The sequence below is a fragment of the Dama dama genome, chromosome 5, assembly GCF_033118175.1.
Source record: "Dama dama isolate Ldn47 chromosome 5, ASM3311817v1, whole genome shotgun sequence".
Classification (NCBI taxonomy): Eukaryota; Metazoa; Chordata; class Mammalia; order Artiodactyla; family Cervidae; genus Dama; species Dama dama.
The window spans coordinates 57,173,316-57,200,381 of record NC_083685.1 but is presented as its reverse complement, the minus strand read 5'-3'; the positions used below and the strand labels follow the sequence as shown (position 1 = coordinate 57,200,381).

General features: G+C 41.6%; 1 protein-coding gene across 1 annotated transcript in view; it reads left to right on the top strand.

The window, feature by feature from the left end:
- The first annotated feature begins 342 nt into the window (after positions 1-342).
- The window catches only part of OTUD4 (OTU deubiquitinase 4), a 41,549-nt gene continuing 14,825 nt past the window's right edge, over positions 343-27,066 (top strand). Inside the window, exons 1-13 of the mRNA XM_061142425.1 lie at positions 343-501; positions 4,659-4,742; positions 7,190-7,240; positions 12,063-12,109; positions 12,646-12,718; positions 14,162-14,243; positions 16,071-16,203; positions 19,408-19,465; positions 19,710-19,827; positions 19,927-19,991; positions 22,885-22,979; positions 24,024-24,124; positions 24,228-24,414. Of these exons, the coding sequence (XP_060998408.1) occupies positions 343-501; positions 4,659-4,742; positions 7,190-7,240; positions 12,063-12,109; positions 12,646-12,718; positions 14,162-14,243; positions 16,071-16,203; positions 19,408-19,465; positions 19,710-19,827; positions 19,927-19,991; positions 22,885-22,979; positions 24,024-24,124; positions 24,228-24,414 (1,253 nt within the window). The remainder of the gene's footprint in view (positions 502-4,658; positions 4,743-7,189; positions 7,241-12,062; positions 12,110-12,645; positions 12,719-14,161; positions 14,244-16,070; positions 16,204-19,407; positions 19,466-19,709; positions 19,828-19,926; positions 19,992-22,884; positions 22,980-24,023; positions 24,125-24,227; positions 24,415-27,066) is intronic.

Here is a 27,066-nt window from a genome sequence, read left to right as displayed (position 1 = left end):
CGGCGAGGCCCGCGTCAAGTGACTGCTCGCTTGCGGGTTTTGGTGAATTCCCCGCCTCGTTCCCCCCGGGCGCGTGGCCCCGCGGGAGGCGGCCGCGTGCGCCCGGCCATGCACTAGGCAGGGCTCCCTATGCGCGCGGACCGCCGCCTCGGGCCGCCGCCGCCGCCGCCGCCGCCTGCCGCCGCCCGCCCAGCGCGAGCCGGAGCCCGAGCCGGAGCCGGAGCCGGAGCCCGAGCCCGAGCCCCAGCCGCTGCCCGCCCCCGGCCGGGGCGTCCAGGAGCCGGCGGCGCTGCCATGTGGGGCTAGCCCGCGCCGCGCCGGGCCTGCTGCGCGACCGGCAACATGGAGGCGGCCGTCGGCGCCCCCGACGGCGGCGACCGGGGCGGCGCGGCGCCCCGCGAGGACGCGACGCCCATGGACGCCTATCTGCGGACCCTGGGCTTGTATCGGAAACTGGTCGCCAAGGACGGGTCGTGCTTGTTCCGAGCCGTGGCGGAGCAGGTAACGGGGCGGGGGCCGGAGGGGGCGATCGGCGGGGGGCCGGGTGGGAAACGGCGGGCGGGCAGGGCTGTCCCCCCCCCCCCCCAACCCGGGCTGCGCGTGGCCCCGCAGGCGTCACAGCGGCCCATTGTCGCCCCGGAACCGGACGCTGCCCTGGGACTGGGAGCTCCGAATCGAAACTTAAAAACCTGTAAATTATCTGGGTGTCGTCCCTCCTGGCGAAGAGGTAATGAGTTGAAGCTAGCCCGTGAGGCCTGCCGGAGAGTCTGCACCCTTGCTGGAGGGGTGGGAACTTGGCGAAATGCAGTTTTTCGCCTCCCCTTTTGGCTTTACAAGCTCAGCGTTCACACCAGTAAGCAGAATGTTTACTAGAGGAGGTGGTGCACCAGACTCGACTCGTGGGATCATGATTCCCTCCCCGCCCCAGTTACTGGACTTTGGAACGTGGGGTAGCCAAGCCCGCAGATGTCCACCTGAGTCAGGAGTGGGGGAAATATGCAGTTTGGGAAAATCAGACTTCAGAAAATGTAGAATGTTTGCACAGAATTGTCTTTGAGTAGATTCCACCGTCTTTTAATGCTCTGCAAGGCAGTGTAAGTGAACTAAAAAATAATTGACTGAGAAAAAGTGTTTTAAAGTTGGTAGTAGGAAGGAAGACTGTATCTGGGGTCCTTTAGGTTCTTGGCATAATTCTTCCCCCTTACTGGTTAAAATCACTTTGTAATACAGTTCTTGGGAGGATGTTTCTGATTTATTTTTTTGGTAAGAGAGCTTATTCCCTATTATGTAACACTGTAGTTGGTAGGTGTGCAGTCACCCAGACCCATCCTGTATTGAAAAATAGCTGCTGAATTAGTTGGACATAAGTTTCACATTACTGTCCTGGTGTGTATATCCTACCGTTCAGTTTGCTTTCCTTTGGTCTTAGATCTACCCCTTCCCTCTCCTGCCTGCCTTTGGAGTTTTTCTGTTTGTCTTTCTCTCACCTTTTTTAATGCTAAGTAGCTTTCGGAATTTCTTTTTGTGAGTAAATGTTTTCCTAAATATCTATAGACCAGTCTATTCTTATTTTTTTCCGAAGTCCAAAGGCCAGCCACTTATTTTCCAAAGGCCCTTGTTTTCACATCAGTAGCATAAGATCGTTTTTTTTTTTTTTGGAAACAAGAAATTGATGTAGCTGGTCCAAACCTTTGCATTTTGTGGCTGGCATTGTCATTCACACATTTTCACAAAGCTCCCCAAACTGAGCTGTGTCTTTTTCAGTTCAATTGATTTCTCTTATTTTTAGAATTTTAAGATGTTCTAATGTTGCCTTGGGAGATGTTCACACAAACAGATCCCAGTCTTAACTATTAGTAGGTAAACACTCTGTCCCATTCGTGAGTTTTCCGGATCACCATCTGTCCTGCTTCGTCTGTCTCAGCCTCCTGAGTCTCCTCATCACCTCCAGAAGCAGAGGGAAGATGTGGAAGTGAATTCAATCCCTGTTGAAACATATTAATTGGCTCTAGCAAGAGTTTGGTAAGGAAAGAGGTGGAAGCAAATAGAAATACGAGAAGTATGGTGCTTGTTTGGAGTTGGATTATCCACATCTTAATTTATATTGAAGTAGAAAGGTGTGGCTGGTTTCAGAACTACATGCTGTAGATAATTGGCAGACTCCATTGTATAGACTCCTTTTTAGTAGGAAGGAACAATAGCTAGCTCATTGCTAGCAGTAGCTAATGCATTTTATTATATCTCACTGTGATGGGATTTAAATTAGGCATGAGGGAATGTCCCTTCCATTTATGGGACGCTGCCTTTTAGTATCCTGAGCTTGTAGAAAGTTTGCTACGGTGACTCTTGGGGCAAACTCTGTTCTTGGTAGACATGGACCACAGGTGGTGTCTTCATGGCCAAAGGTGGCGTGTGTGTTGGTGGTGGGGAGGGGAGTAACGGCATCCTCAGGCTGCCCTTTAATAATGTGCACAAAGGACTTACTTTTTGCCAACAATTTCTCCAGTAATATTAAAGTAACTACCATTTCTACTGGGGAGTCACAGTAAGTGATCTCAATGGCAGCCTTTGGCGGGGTTGGAAATGCAGGGAGAGAGACTTGATTTAGCCAGAGCCTTCCTCTCCAAATTACCTGATTTAAATAACCCCTTCCCTTTTTATGCTTCTGGCCTGGGGCCTGCAGGAGGCCTGACCTGAATCAGCTCTGTGGCCCTGGAGCTAAAAATAGGGCCCTCTTAGAGGGCTTGGTGAAAGCAGAGTGTCTCAGCCTTTCTCTGTGTTTATCTCTGTCTGCCCTAAGATTGGAAAGCCTTCTATTTCTAGGTTATTTTCATGTATATAATGATTTGCAAAGATATTTGTCATACCATTTGAATTCTTCCTGAGTGCCCTTGAACTTGCTTTTCAACAGTTGTGATTTAGCCTCCTTTCTCTTAACATTCCTTTGCTCTGTAAAGCCCCAGCACCCTGGGCACCTTGCACTGAGAATTTTGCTTCTGAGTAGCAGGTTCAGATTTCATGTGCTAATGAAATGTTTGTTAAAGGAGAAAAAAACATGCCTGTCATTGTGTTTGATGTAAAATCATAAGCTTTATTCACTTATGTCTGCCGCCTGTTGCTAGGTAAATGGCTATAAGACTAGCTTCACTCTGCTAATGGCAGAAATGCCCTATCGGATGACACTGGTTTATTCAGACTAACATGTTGATTCATAATAGCGTCTAGCGTAGCTTCTGTGAAGGAAGCGTTACTAAATGTCATTTGTTGAATGGGCAAAAAAATTGTGTGGTGGTTATTTTTGCATTTGGATAGTCCTTCCAGTACTGGAGGCTTAGAGTATGTAAGGATGGATGCTTTTCTGAGGTTCCTAAAGACAGCAGTGTTCGCATACTTGTTAAGCTGAAAAGCAGCTAGTATGCTGAAGACCATCGCATTGCTAACCTCACTTAGTGCAGCGTCAGAGTATCTGAATGTAAAAGGGACCTGCTAGCCCTCCAGGCGGTTGTGCCTCTTGGTTCCATGGGTATAAGTGAGCCTTGGCTCTTAGCCAGAGAGACCTGTAACAGGTGCAACTGGAGCCTCCCTTTTCCTGAATTCTCTGCTCACCCTGAACATAAGGGAGACTCACTCAGTTGAAACTGTAACTCTTAAAGCTACTTTATAATAATAGAAATTCTCAAGAGCCCTGGATAGTAGTTTTGAGATGTTATTTTAAATGTTGGTTTTTTCCCCTCCTACCTTGACCTTGTAGGGTAGCAGGAACACCTTCGTTTGAGACACCTAGTAGTACAAAACAATTTTAATCTCCTTTTTTTAACATGGTAAAGTATTAGGGACTGGCCAAAGGGTTTAGACTTTTATTAAGAGACAAAATGCCAGTCAGTTGTTCTTTTGTTGAACTAGTGAAGAGGCTGCAGGGTGAGAGGGTATGGATCATCTCCGTAGTATGGCTCATTTCAGATGGTGCTTTAAGATTTGGGGCAGAAGAGCACATTTGAAAGCCATTGGGATGATAACACACAGAGACACGATTGCATCCTGTGTGCTGCTCCCTGGATGCTCTTTCCAGAATCATGTAAGCCTGACAGCTGAGGATTTAAGAATGAGTGCCTTAGTTTTTCTCAAACCACGGTGGACTAACATTTATACATAAGGCAAGTAATTCAAAGTTACTGGGAAAAAGCAATTTCTCTATTACGGGCAGAAAGCCTCAAAGACTTATTTTTTTGTTGAAGTCACCCCTTCATTCTCTTTTCCAACAAGCTGAGGATGAAGCTGAGCACTACGTAGCAGGGATTCTGTCAGCTCTGCTTTGTGAGGAGCAAAGTAATAGTAGAGGGGTGGCCAGGAGAGGAAAGTGTAAGTTTACAAAAATTTCCCCAAAGGGATGGTCTCAGTGCCCTACAGGAGAAATGCTAACAGGCTGTCCATCTAGTGACATCTGGCTTAAGAAGTACTGCTGTCAACGGTATGTGGTACGTCAGCTCCCAGGTTCCTGGAAGAGGTGAGAGTGAACGCGGAGTTAGAAATGACAGAGAGGGAAATGGAGACGGACGCCTGCTGGCGGTGAGGGTGCGCTGGGTGAGAAGGAAGGCACTCGGTCACAGCCTCACGGTGGCCTCTAGCAGGGCTTGAGACTGCTGCCCTTTCCTCCACAGGTGCTACACTCCCAGTCTCGCCACGTCGAAGTCAGGATGGCCTGCATCCATTACCTTCGGGAGAACCGAGAGAAGTTTGAAGAGGTGACTGATAATTTTAAACGTGTAACGGTGCCTTGACTTATAGGTACATGGTAGCCGTTCGAGTGGCCCAGTGGGAATTTCACAGGTTGGATCTGATTGTAGGTTATGAAGATAAACCTTATAAAGACAAACTGCCTTTTTGAATTCAAATCCACAGTCAGCTGTGATTTTTTTGTTTGTTTTAAAGGCCATCTTGTGGTGTTCATTTATTCAGACATTGAGAAAGCTGCTGTGACAGATGGATCACATCTGTGGAGGCTGGAAGGGTGACTTGGGCGGGACCTGAGCATATTACTAGTGGGCCGTGTCTGACATGATCAGGGATTGGTGACCCCCTGTGAACTGTAAAAAATCACAGACCTTGGTGTCTAAGAAATACACTGAGCACAGCTAATGTTGAGCCTCTGATTTTATCGGGAGGTATTTATAGGTTTTTAATTTACAGGGTTCATCATTATGAACCACGTATCAGAACATTGTAATTATATAAATAATGATTAGTAGTTAATAGAATGTAGTATAGTTTAATTAGTACTTAACAGAATGTCTTATCAACTGACTGTAATTTTCTTAGTAGTAGGCTGTAGTAGATGCCACGGTGACCTATTTTCATTTTACATTGAAAGCCTTGTAAGATTTACTGGTTATTGGTTTTATGATGTAGAATTATCATCTGACAACGTTTAGTGGTATTTTCTCCCCGTTGACTGCCAAAAGAACATTGACACTTTGCATGTAGCCCAATTCTAAGACTTAATAGGTAAATAGTGTTTAAAGGTGCTCTTGGGTTGGAATTGCTATTTTTAAGCAAAATTTTATTACTGGTGACATTTTTCTGGATGCCATGTTTTAAGATGAACAGTAATATATTCCAGGAAGGAGAATTACCTGCTTGATTAGAAGATTTGAAAACTTGTCTTATTTTAAAAAGCTGGTTATGTAGAGGCTAGATAAGAGGGTATTATGGCGGAGAGGAAGGTAGGGTAGAGAGGTGGTCTTTAACTATTTGAAGAAACTACAAGTGATTTAGTTAATATTGGCTCCAGAGGGTAAGTTCTGTTGATAGTCATGGAAATTGCTAGCGTTTGTTGAGCGTTTGTGTCAGCAGGCATTGTTTTAAGCACTTTGCATGTATTCATTCAGCTCTTACAGTCTTGGGGGGTATGATCTGAGGCTGAAAGTTCTGAGGGGGAAAGTTTCACTTTGTTTACAGTGAATACCTCTACCAGTTTCTATTTACCAGAATTGGGAAAGACCCTCTAGGGTAGAGGGATGTGCTTTCTTATTGAAAACGTTAAGTCAGGGCCTAGGTAAGTACTTCCTGATTATTAAGAAGAATCAGTTGGATGCAGGCTTGTGTCAGACCACAGCTTAAGTCTCTTGCAACTTTGAATGGTTCTGTGGGGTGGTTTTATTTCTTTAAATTCTATAAATAATAAACTAATAGAGAAAAGTAGCCTCTGATTGGTGGAATATTTCAAATATTTGGCTGTTTCAGTGCAAGTATGTATTTAAACTTAGGATACTTTTGGAAATTAGAGTATTTCATCAATAAAAGAATTAATCTCTGTCTTAAAAAAAGGGCATTTAAAAGTTTTTTATAGACCAAGCAATATATTTTAATGTTTTTAAGTATATCACTTTGCTAAATTAACTGAGACTTTAATTGAAATAAAATTGAATTTGGTGTTTCAGATGAGTGTCTTTTAGAGTTTTCTCAATTAAATTAGTGCAATTGCTATGAGAAAAGCAAAAAATGTAATCATATAGCTTGAATCAAATCAGATTTTCTTTTTTAAATAACAATGAGACAAGCTGGATTAGAAAAATATTGTTGATTCTTCAAAATATCTTTAGCATTATTAGTTCTTGTTTGTTTTTAGTGTAATTGATCTAAGAGACAATGACTGTTCATGTCTGTTAGGGAACTAATATTTCTTAGCTCTTGCATCTGTCTTTAGCCCTCTTCCAAGCATTCGCCATTACCCAGTTAGTCTTTAAGTGCTGCTTTAGTCACATGAATTCCCTGTCGATGTCCCTTGCCCTGCCTCCTCCCTCGGTCTGGCAGTCCTGCCCCTGCTCCTGGCACAGGCAGATGAGCAGGCGAGCTCCCCTCACTGTGCTCACCCTGCGAAGCGGCCCCCCTCTTGCTGTGCAGGTGATCCCCCCACTGCCGCCGCCTCACGGGGTGCTGCCCCAGTGCCCCCCCAGATCCTGTCCAGGAAGTGGTGCCTGCCGTGTTTCCTTCTTAAAATTCTGTTGGATCTTTATGGTGTTTTCTTAATAATTTGTACATATTTTCATAATTAGATTTTTTTCTGTGTGTTTGTGTGTGTATGTATATATATCTTACTGTTGTATCCAAGGTTTGTGTAAGAATTCAGTACTTCACAGTGAAGAAAGTAACTTTTGATGGATTTCTAATAGGCCTTTTTCCCTTTTTGCAGTTTATAGAAGGGTCATTTGAAGAATATTTAAAACGTTTGGAAAATCCACAGGTATGTAGTAATCTTGTAATTTACTTCTTTTTTTTTTTGTATGTTAAATAATGTATTCCAAATTCATTACAGTGTGAGGTGAGTATTACAGTGTTTGGAGGAGTTTCCTTAGGCACAGTTCCTGTCTTAGGTGCACGTTTAATTGGAAGACAGCTGGTGCTGCGTATGTGCCATGAGCGTTGCCTCACTCGGGACAGAGTCATGCCTTCTTGATCTGTCATGACGACTCGTGAATGTAGTATAAAGACCTGAAATAGCACCGCCGAGGATTTCCAGAGTGTGGTGTTGGTGTGTTCGTGGGGCTTGGTGGACAGGGCAGTATTCGATTGCTTCCTTAGGCAGCTGACAAGACAGGGTCCATTCCCCTTAACATGGTCAGCGAGCGAAGTGGGAAGAGACTGCTGAGGATTGAAGGACAGCCCTTCCCCACCGACTCCCATTGCCAGCACTTTCTCAGTCACTTGGAAATTAAAAGAAGTTTTCTGTTTGTTATTTTCTCTTCTCCTGCTGAGAAACCTAATGCTCTTTGTGTAAAAATCCAAATGTTAAAGGAATGGCCTGTAGAATGTTCCCTCATCCCCAGAGATGATCACTGTTAGATTTAAAACGACAACAAAGACGCCGCCAAGAGGAGTCACTTGGGGAGGAGACGGTATACTAACCGGAGGAAGGTGTTTTGCCAACGTGCGGGGTCTCTTCGATTCCCTGACCCTAATTTGAGTGCTTGTTGTGGGCTGCGAACGGCCGGGCCCCGGGGAAGCAGAAGGCACTGGGCTCCGGATGCCCTTCTCGGGAATGCCCCTGCAGCAGGGAGGGGTGTGCGTCCTGAGAGGTACAGGTGTGATGCTACAGTGCTGCTGCCGTTCCGTCACTCCAGTCACAGTCTGACTTCTTGTGACCCTGCGGACTGTCAGCCCGCTAGTCCCCTCTGTCTGTGGGATTTCCCAGTCAGGAACGCTGGAGTGGGGTGCCGTTCTCTCCAGGGGCTGGTCTTGACCCAGGGATTGAACCTGAGTCTCCCGCATTGGCCTCCGTCACAGATAGGAAAGATTAAACACCAGAACATTAACAGTTCTCTCCAGCTATTCCTGGTGATTTTTATTTCCTTTGTAGAAAATGAAGGGAACGACAAAGGGCATTTATTAATTTTTAGTCAGAGAAAAACCCCACAATATGATTTTATGGTAATCTTTGTGAACAGTTCAGGCTCTTGGGCTGTGAAGGTCTGAGAAAGGATAGAAGAGACTTCCTGAGAGAGAAGGGGACAGGGAGGGGAGTGAGGCTGTGTGAACGGACTGGAGATTGGTTTGGGGATCTGCAGGGGAGGGGCGGGCGGGTTGCTGCAGTTTTGAGCACCTGGGAACAGGTGTCTCCTTCCCAGGGTGCGGGCCCGCCAAGTGTGTTATTCCCAGGACACTCCCCTCCGCAGTCTGGGCAGACCTCCTCCAGATGTCGGTGCCTTCTGACAGAACAGGTGCTTGTTCTTACTAGCAGTAAATGCTTCTGCCTTGGTTCTCCTCCTCCTCCCGGACACATGGAATGTATGAAATGAAGAGAAATGTCGTCAATTGATAAGCTCCAGTGTGTCACCCAGTTCTCAGAGAAAGAGAGCTTTCTCCTTTTTTCTTAAAAATATCAGTGGAGCATTTTGAAAAATGCCTCAAGAAGAATATATTTTTGTCAGCTTTACAGAGGTAAAGTTGACATATGATAGATGTTTTAAGTTTGTAATTTGATGAAATCTGACAGAATCATACAGCTGTGTGATCCCCACCACAGACCACACAGGGCATTTCCGTCTCTCCAGAGAGTCTCTCATACCTTTTGGCAGTTGGTCTTGACTCTCCCCCTGCACCCACCCATGTGTGAAGTTTTGCCTTTTCAAGACTCGAACAAATAGAATGATATGGTTTGTAGTCTTATGTGTCTGGCTGCTTTCACTTAGCATAATGGAAGCATTTTGAGATTCATCTATGTTGTCCTTTGTGTGATAGTTCATTTTTATTGCTGAGTGGCCATTCATTGTATGGATGTACTGCAGCTTGTTTTAGCAATTTACAAGTTGATTGTAATATGATTTCTTCCCAGTTTGCTGCTGTTATTAAAGCTGCTAAGAGTATTTGGTTGCAAGTCTTTCTGTGGACGTATGTTTTCTTTTCTCTTAATTAATATTGTTAATATTATTGAGAGTGGAATTCCTGGGTCATATGGTCAATGCATGTTTCACTTAGTGAGAAATTGCTAATCTGTTTCCCAAGGTGGCTGGGCCGCTTTGCTTTGTCATTAGCAGCGAGTGAGAATTCCAGCCCCTCTGCATCTTCATCAACCCTCAGTATTGTTGGCCTGTGTTAGTGGCTGTGTGGTGGTGTCTCTCTGTGATCTTAACTTACATTTCTCTAGTCGTGTTGAGAGTCTTTCCATGTGCTTATTTGCCGTCCGTATCTCTTTGTTGGTGAAATGTCTTGCTCATAGATTCTGTCCTTTATTATTTTGCTTTTGTTCAATTATAAGAGTATTTTATACCAAGTATAATAAATTCTGTACTGGGCATATATTTTCCAGTACTTTCTTCCTGTTTGTATCTTATCTTTTAGTGTTCTTAGTAGTGTCTTTTGAGGAACAAAAGTTTGCTTTTGATGACTATCTAAGAACATTTAAATTAGTGTTTTTGATACAGTATAGTTCTTCAGTTAAAATAGATTTTGTAGAAATGCTGGGCTCTTACCCACAATGAGAAAGTAGACTAAACATACAGAGTGTTGAGTAAGTAAAATATATAGCGTTCAGGTAGAAGACAATGATAGAACATAAGTTTAAAAAAAAAATCAAAATTGTTAGAGAAGGCAAAATATAATGGCCATTGTCTACTTAGCCAGACTACAACAGAATTTATTCTGAAGATTAAATACTTACAAAATGGTACCTTATTTGAGATGTAGTGTCTTGTTGACACAAGAAGTGATGCCATCATTCTGCACAAAATGGAATAGGCTTGGGTTTATGATCTCAGCAGATGGTTTCAGGGAAGGATTTCCTCTATACCAGAAGGTATTGCTTGTGGAGTTTATGAGAGGCTGTGATTGTTAGGCAGAGGCCTATTTTAATAAATCTATTTTAATGTATGGCACCTATTTCATTTTGAAAAACAGAGCCAACTTTTAAGATTTATTGAGGTGCAAAGTCTGGGGAAAGATGATCCTTCTCTGAGAGGATTTCAAACCATCATCCAAAATCCTTATCTCAAATCTCTCTTCTTTGAAGGTGAAAGTGGCAGCATTCATTTACTATAGTTCTTATTTTTAGTAACTCTTGATATTAAGTCATTACTAATTTCACAGATAGTTTAGGAATACATTCTCATGGTCAAAGATTTATTACAGAATGAAGAGTGAAAATCCTTACTTTCCCCTCATCTTTAAATTCCTGTTTCCACTGTCAATTTAGGATGTGTCTTTGTTCTCTTTCTATGTGTATGTGTCGATATATATTTATTTTGTTTTGCACAATAGGGTTATTTTACTGACTGACTTTTTCCACTTAACAGTCTGAGTGATCTTGGCCATTTCATAGGAGTATAGCTCATTCTTTTTGGTGATTGCATGATATTTCCATACATAGTTTGGGTGAATGATAAATTATTTAATTGTTCCTTATCTATTAGTGGAATCTTCGGGCTATCTTAAAAATTTTTTTTTTAATTATTACAGATAGCTGTAGTGGCTATCCTTGTTTATATACAGTCTTGTGGACATATGAAATATTTCTTTAGGATAGTTTTATAGAAAGTTGAATTGCTAGCTTAAAGAGTATTTAAATTTTTGATATATACTGGCCATTTGCTTCTGAAAAGCTTAAGGACTTAAAGTGACTCCTTTAGTACGAGAACTTCTCCCACATGTTAAAATGACTCCTGGTACACTGCTTTCTTTTGTGCCTTCGATTATTCTGAAGAGACCAGACCTGCGCTTTCTCACCCTTTCTGATCCTCGAGCTGCCTCTAGTCAGGGTCCTGCTTTCTGGGCACATACTGTGTGTGGGCTCAGTCCTGAGTGCTCAGCTGGAATCTCTGCCTCCTATAAGTTCTCAACTTAGAGATACTATGTCGTCCTGCCACACCAATAGGAATTCTTATTCCAGCCCTATTACTAAGGATATTTGTTACCAAGACTTGGGCTGCTTTTTAGTGTACATTATAGCTCGTTTTATAAAAATATTTTTATAGTATTCTCAGTAGTACTAATAATGAGCTTTTTGGGCCATTAGAGAAAATGCATTTGAGTCAGTTCCAGGATGAACCTAGAGCCAAATGAGTCAGAAAGAGAGAAACAAATACCATATATTAATACATACATATGCAACCTAGAAAGATGGTACTGATGAACCTGTTTGCAGGGCAGCAGTGGAGATGCAGACAGAGACGAAAGATTTGTGGACACAGTGGGGAAAGGAGAGGGTGGGACGAATTGAGAGAGTAGAGTGGAAGCATATTTTTATTACTGTATGTAAAGTAGATAGCCAGTGGGAATTTACTGTGTGATGCAGGGAGCTCAGACTGGTGCTCTGTCACAACTTAGAAGGGTGGGCTGGGGTGGGAGGTGGGAGGGAGTTTCAAGAGGGAGGGGACATAAATATACCTGTGATTGATTCATGTTGACATATGGCAGAAAGCAACACAATATTGTAAAGCAATTATCCTGAAATTAAATAAATTAAAAAAATATTAATGAGCTCCTCTAGCTAATTAGATATATTATATAAAGGTGTGTATTAAGGTATTGTAAAAAGTAGACACTTACGGGCCAACTTGTTTTCTTCAATACAGGAATGGGTTGGACAAGTGGAAATAAGTGCCCTTTCTCTTATGTACAGGTAAGCCCTATAATAACAGGTAAACAAAAATAAAGCCAGTGGGAAATTAACATGTTCCATTGTAACAAAGTTGTTAAAAATAGCAGAATCACTTACAAACCTTCTAGAGAAATGATTTCCTACTTTCTCAAGGCTGGTAGCATTGAATGGCTAGTAGAAGAAAGGCAAAGCACCATATTGTCAATTCTACAACTTCTTGTCTGTTAGCAGATCAGGTGACTACTTTATTTTTTCTTTTCAAAATGTCTTTATAGATTTCATCTCCACGACTTCTGTGGTTTTGAGGTCTACTTTTAGAATTCTATCTGAAGTTATATGTAAAATTGCATTTAAAATTTTGCTTTTTAAAAGGATACTTTTTGCATAAGTGTGTTACAGCCTAGTTATCCCTTACTGCCTTTTGTCCGCTGCTCTTTCTCCAGTGCCTGGAACGTTGCTTGGTGTGCCTGACTCTTGAGTGAATGAATGAATGGATGGTTAAATCTCAATTTCTGAAGTGTGTTTCATCAGAAATAATTTCTAAATGTTATTTTCAGGAAAGATTTTATAATTTACCAGAAACCAAATGTTTCTCCTTCACAAGTAACTGAAAATAATTTTCCTGAAAAGGTAAGAATTGTTCTAAGTTTTTCTAAAGGATTTAATTAAAGGAACCACTCACTTGCCATCTTGACTGCCTGAGCTATAATTTTTGAGTGACTTTTGGAGTTTTTAAAGTTCTTATTAATCATTCACAAGTTTTATTATTTTGTATTTGTTTTTCTGCACAAATGTTGAACTCTATTGTGACCTTTTATTAGAGAAAAATAATTGATATGCCAGTATATGTGATTAACTCGACTATTACTGTTTTACATCAATATATACATTAGATAGAAAAATGACTTGTGAAAATAGGTTCTACTGTTGCATCCAGAAACACTTAACTGTGATATATTTCCCATTCAGTTCAGTTCAGTCGCTCAGTCATGTCTGACTCTTTGTGACCCCATGAATTGCAGCACGCCAGGCCTCCCTGTCCATCACCAACTCCCGGAGTTTACTCCAATTCATGTCCATCGAGTCGGTGATGGCCATCCAGCCATCTCATCCTGTATCGTCCCCTTCTCCTCCTGCCCCCAGTCCCTCCCAGCATCAGGGTCTTTTCCAATGAATCAACTCTTCGAATGAGGTGGCCAAAGACTGGAGTTTCAGCTTCAGCGTCAGTCCTTCCAATGAACTCTACTATTACTGTTTTACATCAATATTTACATTAGATAGAAAAATAACTTGTGAAAATAGGTTCCACTGTTGCATCCAGAAATACTTAACTGTGATATATTTCCCATTACATTACAGAGGTAGTTTACTGGCTAAGTCACAAAGCAGAAACAACTGAAAAATGATGTAAAGCCTAGAAAGCGGGGGAAAAAAGCACCATGATTCATTACTAGAGAGTTTTGTTTTCATCATCTGCATTGGGTAATCCAGGCCAAGTTGAAGTGTCTCGTCACCACGTTTATGGTGTCAGGGGGAAGGAACCGGGGTAAATATGCCTTTGTAAGGACTTGTGGGTATCCGAGGTGCCTGGCTCTGGATCTGGCCTTTACAGTGTAATTTTTGAAATATGATGTAGTCTAAGCAAAGTCAATGTGTGTTGCTCTTTGCATAAGTGATCGATTATTTAGAAGGTACATGAAGCTGTAAAGCAGAAAAAAAAATGTACTTTTGATTCTGCTCCTTAGGGGTAAGCATTATTAAAGTTTTAGAATATTTTCTTACAGTCTTCTAACCCTTCTGTTTCAATAGTTGAAATCATTTGTTCTTACAGATTGTGTGTGATTTTTGTGATGCAGTAAGCGTTTCCCCAAGTCATTAGAAATTTCTGATTCATTGGCTTTGTAACATTTCAACATATGGATGTATCATGACCACATTACAGCTTTAGGTTACTTCTAAAACATTCTACTGGGAAATTTATTTACTGGTAACTCAGAGATATTAAAGGTGTAAGTAGCTGTGTAAATGTTGTATGTGAAGGGCTGGAAGATGAATTCTGTTTTCCCCTTTCAGGTGTTGCTGTGTTTTTCAAATGGAAATCATTATGACATTGTCTACCCCATAAAGTATAAAGAGAGCTCTGCTGTGTGTCAGTGTAAGTATCACCCTCGTGTTGGTTTAGACATTTTCTTCCTAAGCTTTGTGGTCTTGAGCAAACAACTCAGGGCAGATATACCCTGTTTTGTTGCGTAAAAATACATTTCTGACAACCTAAAAATATATTTAGGTTACCAAAAATCTTAATACTCTAGTAAAAACTTGTTTCAATAGAAAAAAGGTGCTAGTAGATTAGAGTTTGGCTTGTAAATACGAAGTTATATTTTCCTGTGGTAATTAATATCGTTAATAAAGATTTGTATGTTTTTAAAGCTTTTAGTGCATAGCTTGAAAATCCAAATGATTTAGGAAATCAGTATTTGATTGTATTTGTCACTTGACCAGGGTTTCTTGACCTTGGCACTATTAATACTTAGGGCACATACTTCATTGTTTTGGGGGTGGTTGTGCGCATTGTAGAAAGTTTAGCATCTATTATGCCCATAGTGGGGCTTCCCTGGTGGCTCAGATGGTAAAGAATCTGCCTGCAATGCTGGAGACCTGGGTTTGATTCCTGGATCAGGAAGATCCCTTAGAGAAGGGAATAGTAACACACTGCAGTATTCTTGCCTAGAGAATTCCATGGAAGGGGCGTCTGCGAAGTCGCAGAGCTGGACACAACTAAGTGCCTGACCTTCTGCCATGCCAGTAGAGCTCTCTCTCTCCCGTGTGACAACCACAGATGTCTCCAGACTTCGCCAGGTGTTCCCTGGGAGGATAAAACCTCTCCATCTCTCCCAGTTGAGAATTAGTGCCGTGGCAGTGCCTTCCTCCCTTCTTTATCTGCTTTATCATCTGTTCTGACAAAGTGCATGTGACTCATACGAAGCACTGTGCTGGGCATATGACAGCCTTTTCCCCCTGTTCTCTAGCTAAGGGGGACCAGTGAAGACAGCACATGATGCCTGCCTTTTCAAAGCTGGAATGTCCAGCTTTTGATTGACTGGGAGAGGCAGAGAACATAGCCCAGGATGCAGACATCCAAACTTCACATCTCAAAACAGATCAATTTACAATTTTATATTACTTGCATTTAATGTATTGACATATTTAAAGCTAACAGTAATACAAAAAGGTATCACAGCTGTGAGCCAAGGCTGATAAAATTAAACACACACAGTGAGCAGTGACCAGCTATGGCGCACGCTCTGCTCAGCCTCTGCATACTGCTTTCATATTTCATCCTGGCACAGCAAAGTGCCCTCATTCCAACCGCACACAGGAGGAAACAACTGGAGCGGTCACACAACCTACCCAGCCTGAAGAGGCTTGCATGGAAAACTTAGGGAACACTAAGTTTGCTAGAAAGAAGATGCCTTTTCATAATGGACTAAAAAGAAACCTTTGTAAAATGTATTCTCAGCAACCAGGGAAGCATATTGAGACAACGTTTCTGCTTTACAGAAAGAGGAAAACAAAAACAGACCCACACTCCAGAAAACATAGAAATATGTTGCCAAATGCTCAGAACCTCTGCATGGAGTTCAGGACTCCCATTTGTTTTAATTAGGAAACCTTATCAAAACAAGTACACTAAGAATTCATCACAGTGGTGTCTACCCCTCAAATGAGCCCCTAAGAGACCCCCTTTCTCACCATCTGTATCTCCCTCAGTATCATCCAGACAACAGGCAGCGATAATTTTGAACTAACTAACTGCAAAGACAAGTCTAGCTGCTCTCTAGGTAATTTTCTGATTAAATTGTGTTATTGGTCATAAGGTGTTACAAGGTATTTAGTTAAGGTTTTAGAAGCCTGGGTGTCTTGGTTTTATGTTAGAACGTAAAATTAACGCTGTGTAACATCTCTTTCTTGTTAACTGCAGCTCTGCTTTATGAATTGCTATACGAGAAGGTGTTTAAAACTGACGTCAGTAAGATCTTGATGGGCCTGGAGAGCTCTGAAGTAGCGGATGAAGAGAACAGTGAAATATCAGATTCCGAGGATGACAGTTGCAAGTAAGAGTGACTTTGTCCTAAAGTACCTTGTAGTGCCCTACAAGGAAACAGTGCAGTGAACGTTTTTGTATGGAGTTGCCTCACTTAGTGAGGTATTAATGGTATTTCTAAAGTCCAGCAATCTGCAGTAGAAGTTTCTTTTTTCCTGCCACTACTATTACCTCATTTCTATTATGGGACTGTTTCTTTCGGAATTTGATTTTTTGTTTGTTTAACTTTGTTTTTGCTAAGCATCTGTTTCTGTGCAATCATGATGCGTATATCTCTGAAGTAGATTTGGTTCTACCTATGTGTGTGTATGGGGGGGCTTCCCTCATAGCTCAGTTGGTAAAGAATCTGCCTGCAATGTGGGAGACCTGGGTTTGATCCGTGGGTCGGGAAGATCCCCTGGAAAAGGGAAAGGCTACCCACTCCAGTATTCTGGCCTAGAGAATTGCAGGGTCGCCAAGAGTTGGACACAACTAAGCGACTTTCAGTTCTTATGTATGAATATTCTAAAGTTTTCAGGTTAGGCTGTCAATTGCTTAAGTAACCAGTGATGAAAAATGGCCATTTGGATTTCCTTGACTTTCTTTTATTGTTTTCTTTCTTAGATAATGCCTCCTCTTCTTTTTATATAATACAAATCACAAGTTGGAATATAAGTATATGTGAACAGCTCTGGATAGTAATGTTATTTATTTATCTTTGTTTATGGTGTGAATAAACACCTTTTAACTTAGAGTCTGAAACTTATTTTTCTTTTCCACTTAAGACATACAGGGTAATGGCTAAGAGCTTGGGTTGTGGACATTCTGACCTGGTTTCACTCCTGGGTTCCTGCCAACTAACTGAACTTAGGACAAGTTGCTTAAAGCCTCAATCCCTTAGATATAAATGAGGATATGTCAGTATTTCTTTAAAGTAGATAATGTATAAGAATTAAATGAGATGTACATGTACAATGCACAGCCCAGTTCCTAGGTATAGTGTCCAATGTGTATGAGTTTTTATCAGTGATATTAAGGAATGTACTTTGTATGTTCTAAGAACCAACTGATTTCATCCTCAGTGAAGCTGAAAGTTGTATTATTATTTTTGTATGAGAGTATGAAAGTATCCTGTGATGTTACATACTGTGAAACTAGAGGAAGATGAAATTAAGCCTCAGGATATCTAATTCTTTATTAAAGACTTACAAAATATATCTCCTTGTATCTGTGATTCCAGGCATTTCTTAAATTAAATGGTTGATCCTGATTGAAAGTTTGATTGACTACTATTTCTACTTAAGAAAGAAATGAGTCAGATTAAAATCTGGGTCTACCATTGTAAATTAATCCTAGAATTGATTGACTTTGCACAGATGGAAATTGTGCTCCATGGTTTTCTGCAGGTGCCCAGTATGATGAAGGCATGTTATGGAACATACGGGAAGTTGGGCTGGAGAATGAATGACTCGCTTGTTTCACTTCTCACCATGAGTTGATGTGGGGGGACTTCAGCACATGCCCTGTGGTTGGTGCTGCTGATGGCTTTAGCAGAACTGGGTCTGGGATGGCACCTGGCAGGTGAAGTGTGGATAGAGGCTAGTAAGCTTGTAGAAGTTTACCAGGGATGGTGTGTACATTGTCATGATCAGTTTTCCTTTTTATACTGCATTACTGTAGCCCTGGGACCATGGAAACCTTTCTGATTAATTTTTTGTTGCGTTATTAAGGTTTCCTTTACTAGTGTCATGTCTGGCTTAGGGAAGACTAAGGTTCATTTAGGGGAGACTGCTCCGTAATCATGGCAAGATAGATAGGCATGGTATGGTAATGAGGAGAAAGCAAGGATGTCACTGTATTTCTGTGCCTGGATTCTTTTCACATTCGTATTGATGAATCTGGAAGTATTAGAAATTAGGGTGCTTTTTTAATCCAGGCTCTAGATAGTTGGAGTCTCTTAAATATTGCTGCATTTAGGGTTGTGACTCCTAAGGACTAGAGATTGATTTGTTAAGGAGGAGGAATTGTATGACAGAAGAATGCAGGTAGCTTCTCACCTTACCACCCAGTCAGCTGCCCTTACTCTGTCCAGCCTCACCAGCCTCTTGGCTGCCCCAGGGTCTTTGCACTTGCTTCCCATCCGCCTGCAGTACTGAACAGCCATACGGTTTGCTCTCTCGTCACTTTAAATTCTTTATTCAAAAAGATATTTTTCTTTATCCCATTTTTTATTATTTGAGCTAGGCCTCAACACTGTAGTTTTTCTACCTTTTTTTCCCCCAAAGCACTTACCAGCATTACTGATTACTGACTACTTATTTAGCTTGTATCTACTTTCACCGGACTGTATATCTTGTAGTGGAGTATTTTGTTTAATGGAGCCTCATCTGTTGATGGACTTTCCTGGTGGCTCAACAGGTAAAGAACCCACCTGCCAGTGCAGGAGACACAAGAGATGCAGGTTCGATCCCTGGGTCTGAAAGGTCCTCTGGAGAAGGAACTGGCAACCCAGCCCTGTATTCTTGCCTGGAAATCCCATGGACAGAGAGTAGTCTAGCAAGCTGCATGCAGAGCAATTCTGTGTTCCACATCAAACACGAAAGGAGCCTTGACTTCCTTGATGGAACTCCAGAGAGTCCCCAAGAACACTGTCACAAGTCCATGGGATCACAAAGAGTTGGACACGACTGAGTGCACACACTTACATACACACATACCTATTGATATATTTTTGAAAGGAAGTTTTTATGTTAAATGTTCTTATAAACTCAGTTACTCTATCATCCCACATTTCACAGTTTATTTCTGTTTTTCTCTTCTTGTTGATTAAGTCAGTACGAATTACTGATAAAAATCTTTGACTGGAGAAGGAAATGGCAACCCACTCCAGTATTCTTGCCTGGAAAAGTCCATGGACAGAGGAGTCTGGTAGGCTGCAGTCCTTGGGGTTATATGATTGAGCATGCATGCATGAGGAAGGTGGAAGAGATGGGTTGGTAGCAATAAACTGGTAAACTTAAAAAAAAAAATCTTTGACTTATATGCATAGACACATGCATGTACATTGCATATGTGTTTACATATACATATGCATACTTCAGTTTGTTTGAGCTCCTTGGAATATAGTTTTGACTTTGTGGACTATAACTCTGAGATTTTTCTGTGAGGTTAGAGTAAGTGATTGTGTGTGAACATTTTTGTACTCCTGATGATATATGTATTTCTTCCTTTGTAGGAGTAAACCTACCACTGTTAATGATGTGAATGGATTTAAAACTTTGTCCGGTGATCAGGTATTTTTATTTAATGCTTTTTAACTATTTCTTCAATATAAGAAAACCTACAAGTTTATAGCCTTAATTTTTTTTGTCTTTTCTGGTACATTTTCAGTAGAGTCAGGATCATCTCATAAGACATTTTTTTGGTGACTTCCTAATTTTTAAAGCTTTCTTCTTTTGATTTTTCTCTTATACATATCTCAGACACATTTTAAAAGCATTTCTGTGTTGATTGGGCTTCTTGGCTTTGTTTACTTAGCACCCGAAAAGCAGTGGAAACTCTCCTAGCCTTCCTTTGTCTAGAAAGGTTCTTAAGTCACTCAGTCCAGCAGTCTATAGAAATGTGGAATATGAAATTTGGCTAAAGTCTAAACAAGGTGAGTTTAAAAAAAAAAAATCTATATTTTCCAGAAATTTGCTTTGAGGCCCTTGAAAATGATTGCATCAACTTGATATTATGCTGATATTCTTTACAGCTCAACAAAAGCATGATTATTCCATTGCTGCTGGCTTACAGTATGAAGTTGGAGATAAATGCCAGGTAAGTGATTATGTAGAGGAAGAAAAGATTTTACTTGAAATCTTTTCTTGTAATAGGAACTAAATTCTAATAGGAACTAAAAAACAGCTAAGTTTGGATGTGTTGTTAATTTGAGATTTCAGAATATATTTTATCATGTTTACATTTTAATAGTTAAACATATTTAGCTTTTGAATACATTACCAAAGTCATGTATATCTAAAACTGTGCGACCCTCCACATGATCTTTAAAGCAGTTCAGTCTCTGATAGTACTTGCTGCAAAGATGTAGCAGTAACATTTTAGATTTTTAGATATTTTCATTATAGCTGGGCTTCCTGGGTGGCGCTGGTGGTAGAACCCGCCTGCCAGTACAGGGGACCTAAGAGACCTGGGTTCGATCCTTGGGTTGGGAAGATCCCCTGGACAAGGGCTTGGCAACCCACTCCAGTGTTCTTGCCTGGAGAATCCCATGGGCAGAGGGGCCTGGAGAGCCACAGTCCATGGAGTTGCAAAGAGTTGGACACAACTGAAGCAACTTAGCAGCATACTTCAAAGCCGTAACAGTAACATTTTAGATTTTTAGATATTTTTGTTATAGTTGGCAGATAATGTACTGAAATTGATTCAGACTTGACACTACAGGTCAGTTTGGTTTATGAAAGTCATCCTGAGAAATTTTGATACAACACGAAGTTCTTTTGTTGGATTGAGAAAAGAAAGGGAACAGTTAGGGAAGTTTTGCCTTTTACTTTGAATAAGCTACTGCTCTGGGCTTAACTGCAGCTGACTGTTAAAGGGGAAAGTTGAGTTATGTCAGCGTTTCTTACATGGAGTGATACTGCACCCCTGCCTCCCCTCTCGCAGTGTCTGCAGACACTTTTGGTCATTACACCTGGGAAGGTACTACTGATACCTAGTGGGTAGGTATGAGTGCAGTGAGGCCAGGCATGGTGCCAGACGTCTAGAATACACAGGACACCCCCCTTCCCCCCCACCCCCCGCCCCCCAGCACACACACAGCAAGAACTCATCTGTCCACAGTGTTACTAATGCCAAGGCTGGAGACACTTCTGTGAAAAAATGTGACTCACTCTAAAACAAAAACAGCCCCCATACACCAAAAATACTGTTACTTGGAAGATAATTGTCATCAAATGGTTCTCATCAAAAAGTGTTACCTTTTAAAAACTAGTTTGAAATAGCCATTGACAGACATTTCTTCTTGACTTGTGGAGGAAATAGTCATTCCTTCATGATAAAGTGTTTTGTGAAAGGTGTCTGGGGGACCAGAATTGTTTCTGGGTGTCAGTGACAGACTTTACCTGAAGGACTTTTCAGTAGTCTGCTGATTCGATGGTGTTTTAAAGTCGAGGAAGAGGATGTGACTCTTTGAGGGTTGTCAGAAACGTGCTCCAAGCACAGAGCCGAATCTTGGAGTCTCTTACTATGGTGATTTGGGGAACTTGGCAGAGGTTTTGGTTTCTTTGGTAAAGTAGATGCTCTTGATAAAGCAGAAGGTAAAGCAGGTACTTGTTTTAATTTTTTCCTTTTTAGAGTATTTTCCTTTTCTACTACTTGACTGTTTCACTTGGATAAAATTTAATTAAAATTTTATCCCATAAATTAAATCCCATTTATCCCATTTAATTAAAACTTTATTCTGTCAAATTTTATGGTAAGTGTGCAAGTGAAAGTGTTAGTCATTCAGTTGTGTCTGACTCTTTGCAACCCCATGGACTGACTGTAGCCCGCCAGGCTCCTCTGTCCATGGGGTTCTCCAGGCAGGAATACTGGAGTGGGCTGCCATTTCCTCCTCCAGGGGACCTTCCCGACCCAGGGATCAAACTCAGGTCTCCTGCATTGGCAGGTGGACTCTTTACCGTCTGAGCCACCATGGTCTCTGACTCAAAGATGACTTTCGTTTACTCAAGCATGTAAATGTAGTTTCAATTTGAAATAAAAATTAGCTTCAGAAAATCTTTTTTATTGTTAAACTCTTGAGTAGAGGGAAGCAGTATCCTGCTGTGACCAAAGAATGAAGCCTCAGCTTGAGGCCTTGGAACGGGCGGCTGCTGTCCTTCCGCCTCTGGCTGGGGAGGGTGACTGTTCGGCGCCATTTTAGTACCCATTCAGGGGTTCTGGTGTTCTCGAGTTCTGGACCCGTCCCCCTGCGGATGCCGAGGGCCAGTGGTGCTGATAACGGGAGGAGGTGGCTTTGAGCAGGGCTGTGTCCATCCGGCTGCTAGAGCAGGGTTGGGGGTGCCCTCTGACAGAAGGAAAGCAAAAGGCTGACTCCTGTCGAGTTGTGCTGTTGTGTAATAACCAGCTGTGTGTTAGAGAAGAGACGATGCATCTATTTTTAGGGAGCAAAAAGGTCACATTTACATATTACAATGTTTCAAATATTGGAAAAGTGAGAAGATAATGTAATTTTCATAACAGGTGCTCCCCTTTGTTGAGCGGTTGCTGTGTGCAGACTGGTGTCCTTTATATGTATCATGTGTACCTCATTGCACCTCCGTGGTGCCTGTGATGTCGAGACTATAATTAGCCCCGTCTTGCATATGAGCACAGTGAAGCACAAGATAAGTTACTTGCCCGAGGTCATGTTGCTGCTGAGTAGAAAAGTGGGACCTGGAATCCTGGTTTGTGTGTGGTGCCACAGCCCTGCCTTCAGAACCTTGACAGTGTAGAAAAAAAAGGGAAAAGTAAGCAAAGGAAAGTATTTTGGAAAGAGATGCACAGGTCTGGGAGATCAGAGGCATTATGGTGTACTCTTTTGAACCTAGTTTTGTTTTTAACTATGTGTGTTCCTCTACGCTTTAGTTGAAAATGAAATGGCAGTTTAAAAATGAATCATTGATGCTAAAGCATCAGGTGATTGATTTTTCTTTGCAAATTTGTTCAACAGGTTAGGTTGGATCACAATGGAAAATTTTCTCATGCAGACTTTCAAGGGGTTCACTCTGAGAATGGGCCAGTTTTGGTCGAAGAACTTGGAAAGAAGTACGTACTGTTTGCAGCTAAGGTGTTAATTCACTTTCTCTTCCACTTAGCCTGATGTAATCATGAGCATTTCTAAATGTCCCTGTGTATTTGCGAATTCAGTTAAATGTGTTGCGGGTGTATACAGAAATATGGTTTTTTAGATCTCTTAGAAAAACAGTTTGTGTTCAAATTAAGTGTTTATGTGTTAAGGTATTTTAAATAAAAGATATTTATTTCATTGCTTACTGTTTAAAATGTGCCATTTTTCACTAACGCAGTTTGGAAAACTAAGTCTATTGTAACTGAAGCTTTGGAGGACAGGGACAGTATTCATTTCTGATTTCATTCATTGCTCCCTTGCGTAGTTTTCAGTAAATGATTAGCTGGTGGAGTGAAACACTTGCTATGATACAGTGTTACTTTAAAACAACTTCTGTTTCAGCTGCTGCAGCCTTTATTTGATGGAAAGGTAGTAAGCTCCATCTAGACTTTACCATGGAGAATTTCAAACATACACAACTGAGGAGGGTAGTCAAGTGAACCCCAAGATAACAGTCACCCTAGTTTCATAGCTAACAGCAGGTTGGGCATCTTTTCTGATCTCTTCTCCCTAACCCCTTAAAGCAGAAGAAAGGAACGGAATTGGAATATTCGAGAGTAAATCCCAGACGTCACACCATTGCTCATAGATGCTTGTGTGTCTGTGTGCGTCTCTGACACAGTAAAGGCTTCTCCGTTCCCCATCCTTAGCTACAGTACTGTCATCACACCTCACAGAATGGTTTTCTTTCCTTCCTTCTCTAATCTTTTGCTTAGATTGTGATTAAGACCCCTCAATCTTCTGTTCTTTTAGGTTAGAAAATATGTTTTTGACCTTTGTCATTTGATTGTAATTACATGTGGATTGCTGAATGCTTTGTACTTTATAGTGTGTTTTTACTATACGAACTAAGACTGGAGATTCTTAGGTAAATTGAACATAAAAGATTTATGTAGACTACTTAATGCCCAGTCTCAGTAGAGTACTTCGGGTTACTTCAAGTCTTTTTCTTCTCTTTAAAGATACTCACCGAAGAACCTCAAACCACCTCCCTCAGAAAGCTGGAACACAGTGTCAGGGAAGAAGATGAAAAAACCTCCTTCGGGACAGAATTTCCATTCTGGTAGGAGCTCATCAAGTTAGTCTTCCTTTGGGGGAGGGGATGGTACTTGGAGTTGTTGACAATAGGAGGAGAGTTACGAAGTATTTTTGGCTTCGTGTCATAGACATGGATTACAGAGGGCCAAAGAACTCAAACAAGCCAATAAAAGCCCCGTCAGCTCTACCTCCTCGCCTCCAGCACCCTTCGGGAGTGAGACAGCATGCATTCTCCAGTCATTCTGCTGCGTCACAGTCTCAGAAAACCTCCAGCGAGCACAAAAATCTTAGCAGAACACCCTCACAGATCATAAGGTAACCTTCCTGAATGCAAGAGAGCTGGAAGTTAAGTGAGCCAGCATTTCTTATTTGCTGTGTTACATGCACTTAGAAAATTACAATTTTTTGTTCATATACTTGTCTAAAGCCTTAATAGTAAGAGTATTGTTGATAAAATAATGTGAGAATTTCAGTTCTTTATTACTGTCATCACACAAATCAAAGTTATTTTGTAGTTTAAGACATTTTGATTTATTTTTCACACGACAGCAGGATACAAATTGTATTCGAGTTACCATAGATTGTAAACCAGGAGTCACGGGAACATATCGGGGGACATACAGTGAGGTGCAGAAATGTCATGGTCTAAAGGTATTGAAATCATAGTCTGTTCTCTTATCATGGTGGAATTCTATTGGAAATCAATATCAAAAGATGTTTGAAAATAACCCACGTATTTTCAGAGAATGGGATGGTTGGATGGCATCCTTGACACAATGGGTGTGAATTTGAGCAAGCCCTGGGAGACCGTGAAGAACAGGGAAGCCTGGTGTGCTGCAGTTCATGGGGTTGCAAAGTTGGACGCAACTTAGTGACTGACGGCAGCACATACTTCAAGAGCAGTGTGACATTTACTATGAGAGATCTTTGACTTAGCCATTGAAAGCCTCAGTAGAGTTAAAAGACTGAAAAACACAGAGGGTGATTGCAGAGAAGAAAGCATTTAAATGAAAAATTAATATCAGAATGAGAACTCAATTTCAATGACACTTTTAAAGCCCCATGTATTTGGAAACTAAATGTCCACTTTCAAATGATGGGTGTAGCTAAGAAGCTAAAAGAAGGAAAATTAGAAAATATTTGTAGCAGAATAAAAATGGAAAGAATTTATCAGAATTGGTTGCATGCAGCTGAAGCTGCTCAGTGCAGCTATATACAATGTGGAATCTTGAATAAAGTATGAAAACAAATAATGGACACTAACATAAAATTTTCTGAAATTTGAACAAAATCTGTACTATAGTTAATAATACTGTATCATGTTAATTTTTTTTTAACAACATAGTATTTCTTTATATTCTCAGGATTGGATTAGAAATTAGATATCTTTATTTTTTAATAACTTTTTTTCAGTGATTTAGATCTTATCCTAGACAGATCTTTTCCTGGCGCTGCATAGTTTTCTGGTAGTCTGTAATGTGTTAAACATTGAATTCTAGCTTGCACTCCTAGTTCCCTGCAGGGTGAGGTTAGTTTCTTTTACGTATGAACTTAAATCAGCCAAAACAGTCAGCTTGCTTTGTTCTGGTAGGTTACGACTGTTTGCGGTCATGTGTCTAATACTGAACAGGTTGTTGTGATCATGAGATACCAGCATTCTGACTGAATGCACTGCAGAGGCACGTGCTTCTGAATATGCTTCCGGGTCATGGTTTCCTGTGGTGTTGATCTTAAATTTTCCCTAACTTGCTTTTCCTCCGAGTAGCTTATGGAGCAGTAGGGTAGTTTATGTTCTTCGGAGGAGCATCATTTGAGAAAGTGTGTCTTAGGTGGAGGCCGCCCTCTTCTGCAGCCTTGGCCGTGTCCTCTGTGGGTGCTTGTGGCTGATACCTTCCCCATCCGAGGTCGACCTCCCCAGTTACCTGAGCGTCCGTAGGGCTGGCTATGCTCTTGCCAGGCTCTGGTCTTCAGTTTCTTTATTTTTGGCTTTCGGGCATTCCCGTTTCTTGGGAGCGTCCTTAACACTTTGTCACTGAAGATAGTTCATGTACCATCTTTAAGACAGAGTTGTAGGTTCTTAGGCTGACATGATGCCAATACTGTGTCGTTTTCTGAGACTCTGGTAGCCTGGTACCCCAGACAGGCTTAAAACCACAGAATGAGTTACAGTTCTGGAGGCTGGAAGTCTGAAGTCACGGTGTGGTAGGGCCTGCCCTCTGAAGGTTCTGGGGAGAATCTGTTCCAGGCGTCGCCTACTTTTGGTGTTGTCCACAGTCCTTGGCAGCCCTTGGCTTGTGGACGTAAGTCTCTGCTGCCATCATCACGTGTTCTCCCTGGATGTCTCTCTTCTGGTAAGGAACCGGTTATAGTGGGTTTCGGGCCTACCCTGCTCCACAGTGACTTCATTTTGGTGTGATCACTCTTGCTGCAGAGACCCTGTTTATAAAGTCGCATGCACAGGTCCCAAGGGGTGGGACTTGAACATGCCTTTTTGGGAGACACAGCTCCAATTCATAACTCACACCGACACCTCACACCCATTACATTCTTCTTTTTACTTGAACAAACTATTTAGGATAGAAAATTGACATCGTTCAAAATCCAAAACACTCAAAAATTTGTTCTGATAATTCTCCTTGCCATCCCCATGAATCCAAATGGTCTAGCTTCCTTCTGCAGTTGTTGTTCAGTCACTAGGTTGTGTCCAACTCTTTGTGACCTCATGGACTGGGCACACAAGGCTTCCGTGTCCTTCACCGTCTCCTGGAGTTTGCTCAGACTCATGTCAGTTGAGTCGGTGATGCCATCTAACCATCTTATCTTCTGTTGTCCCCTGCTCCTCCTGTCCTCACTCTTTGCCAGCATCAGGATCTTTTTCAGTGAGTCAGTTCTTCAAATCGCGTGGCCAGAGTATTGGAGTTTCAGCTTCAACATCAGTCCTTCCAATGAATATTCAGGGTTGATCTC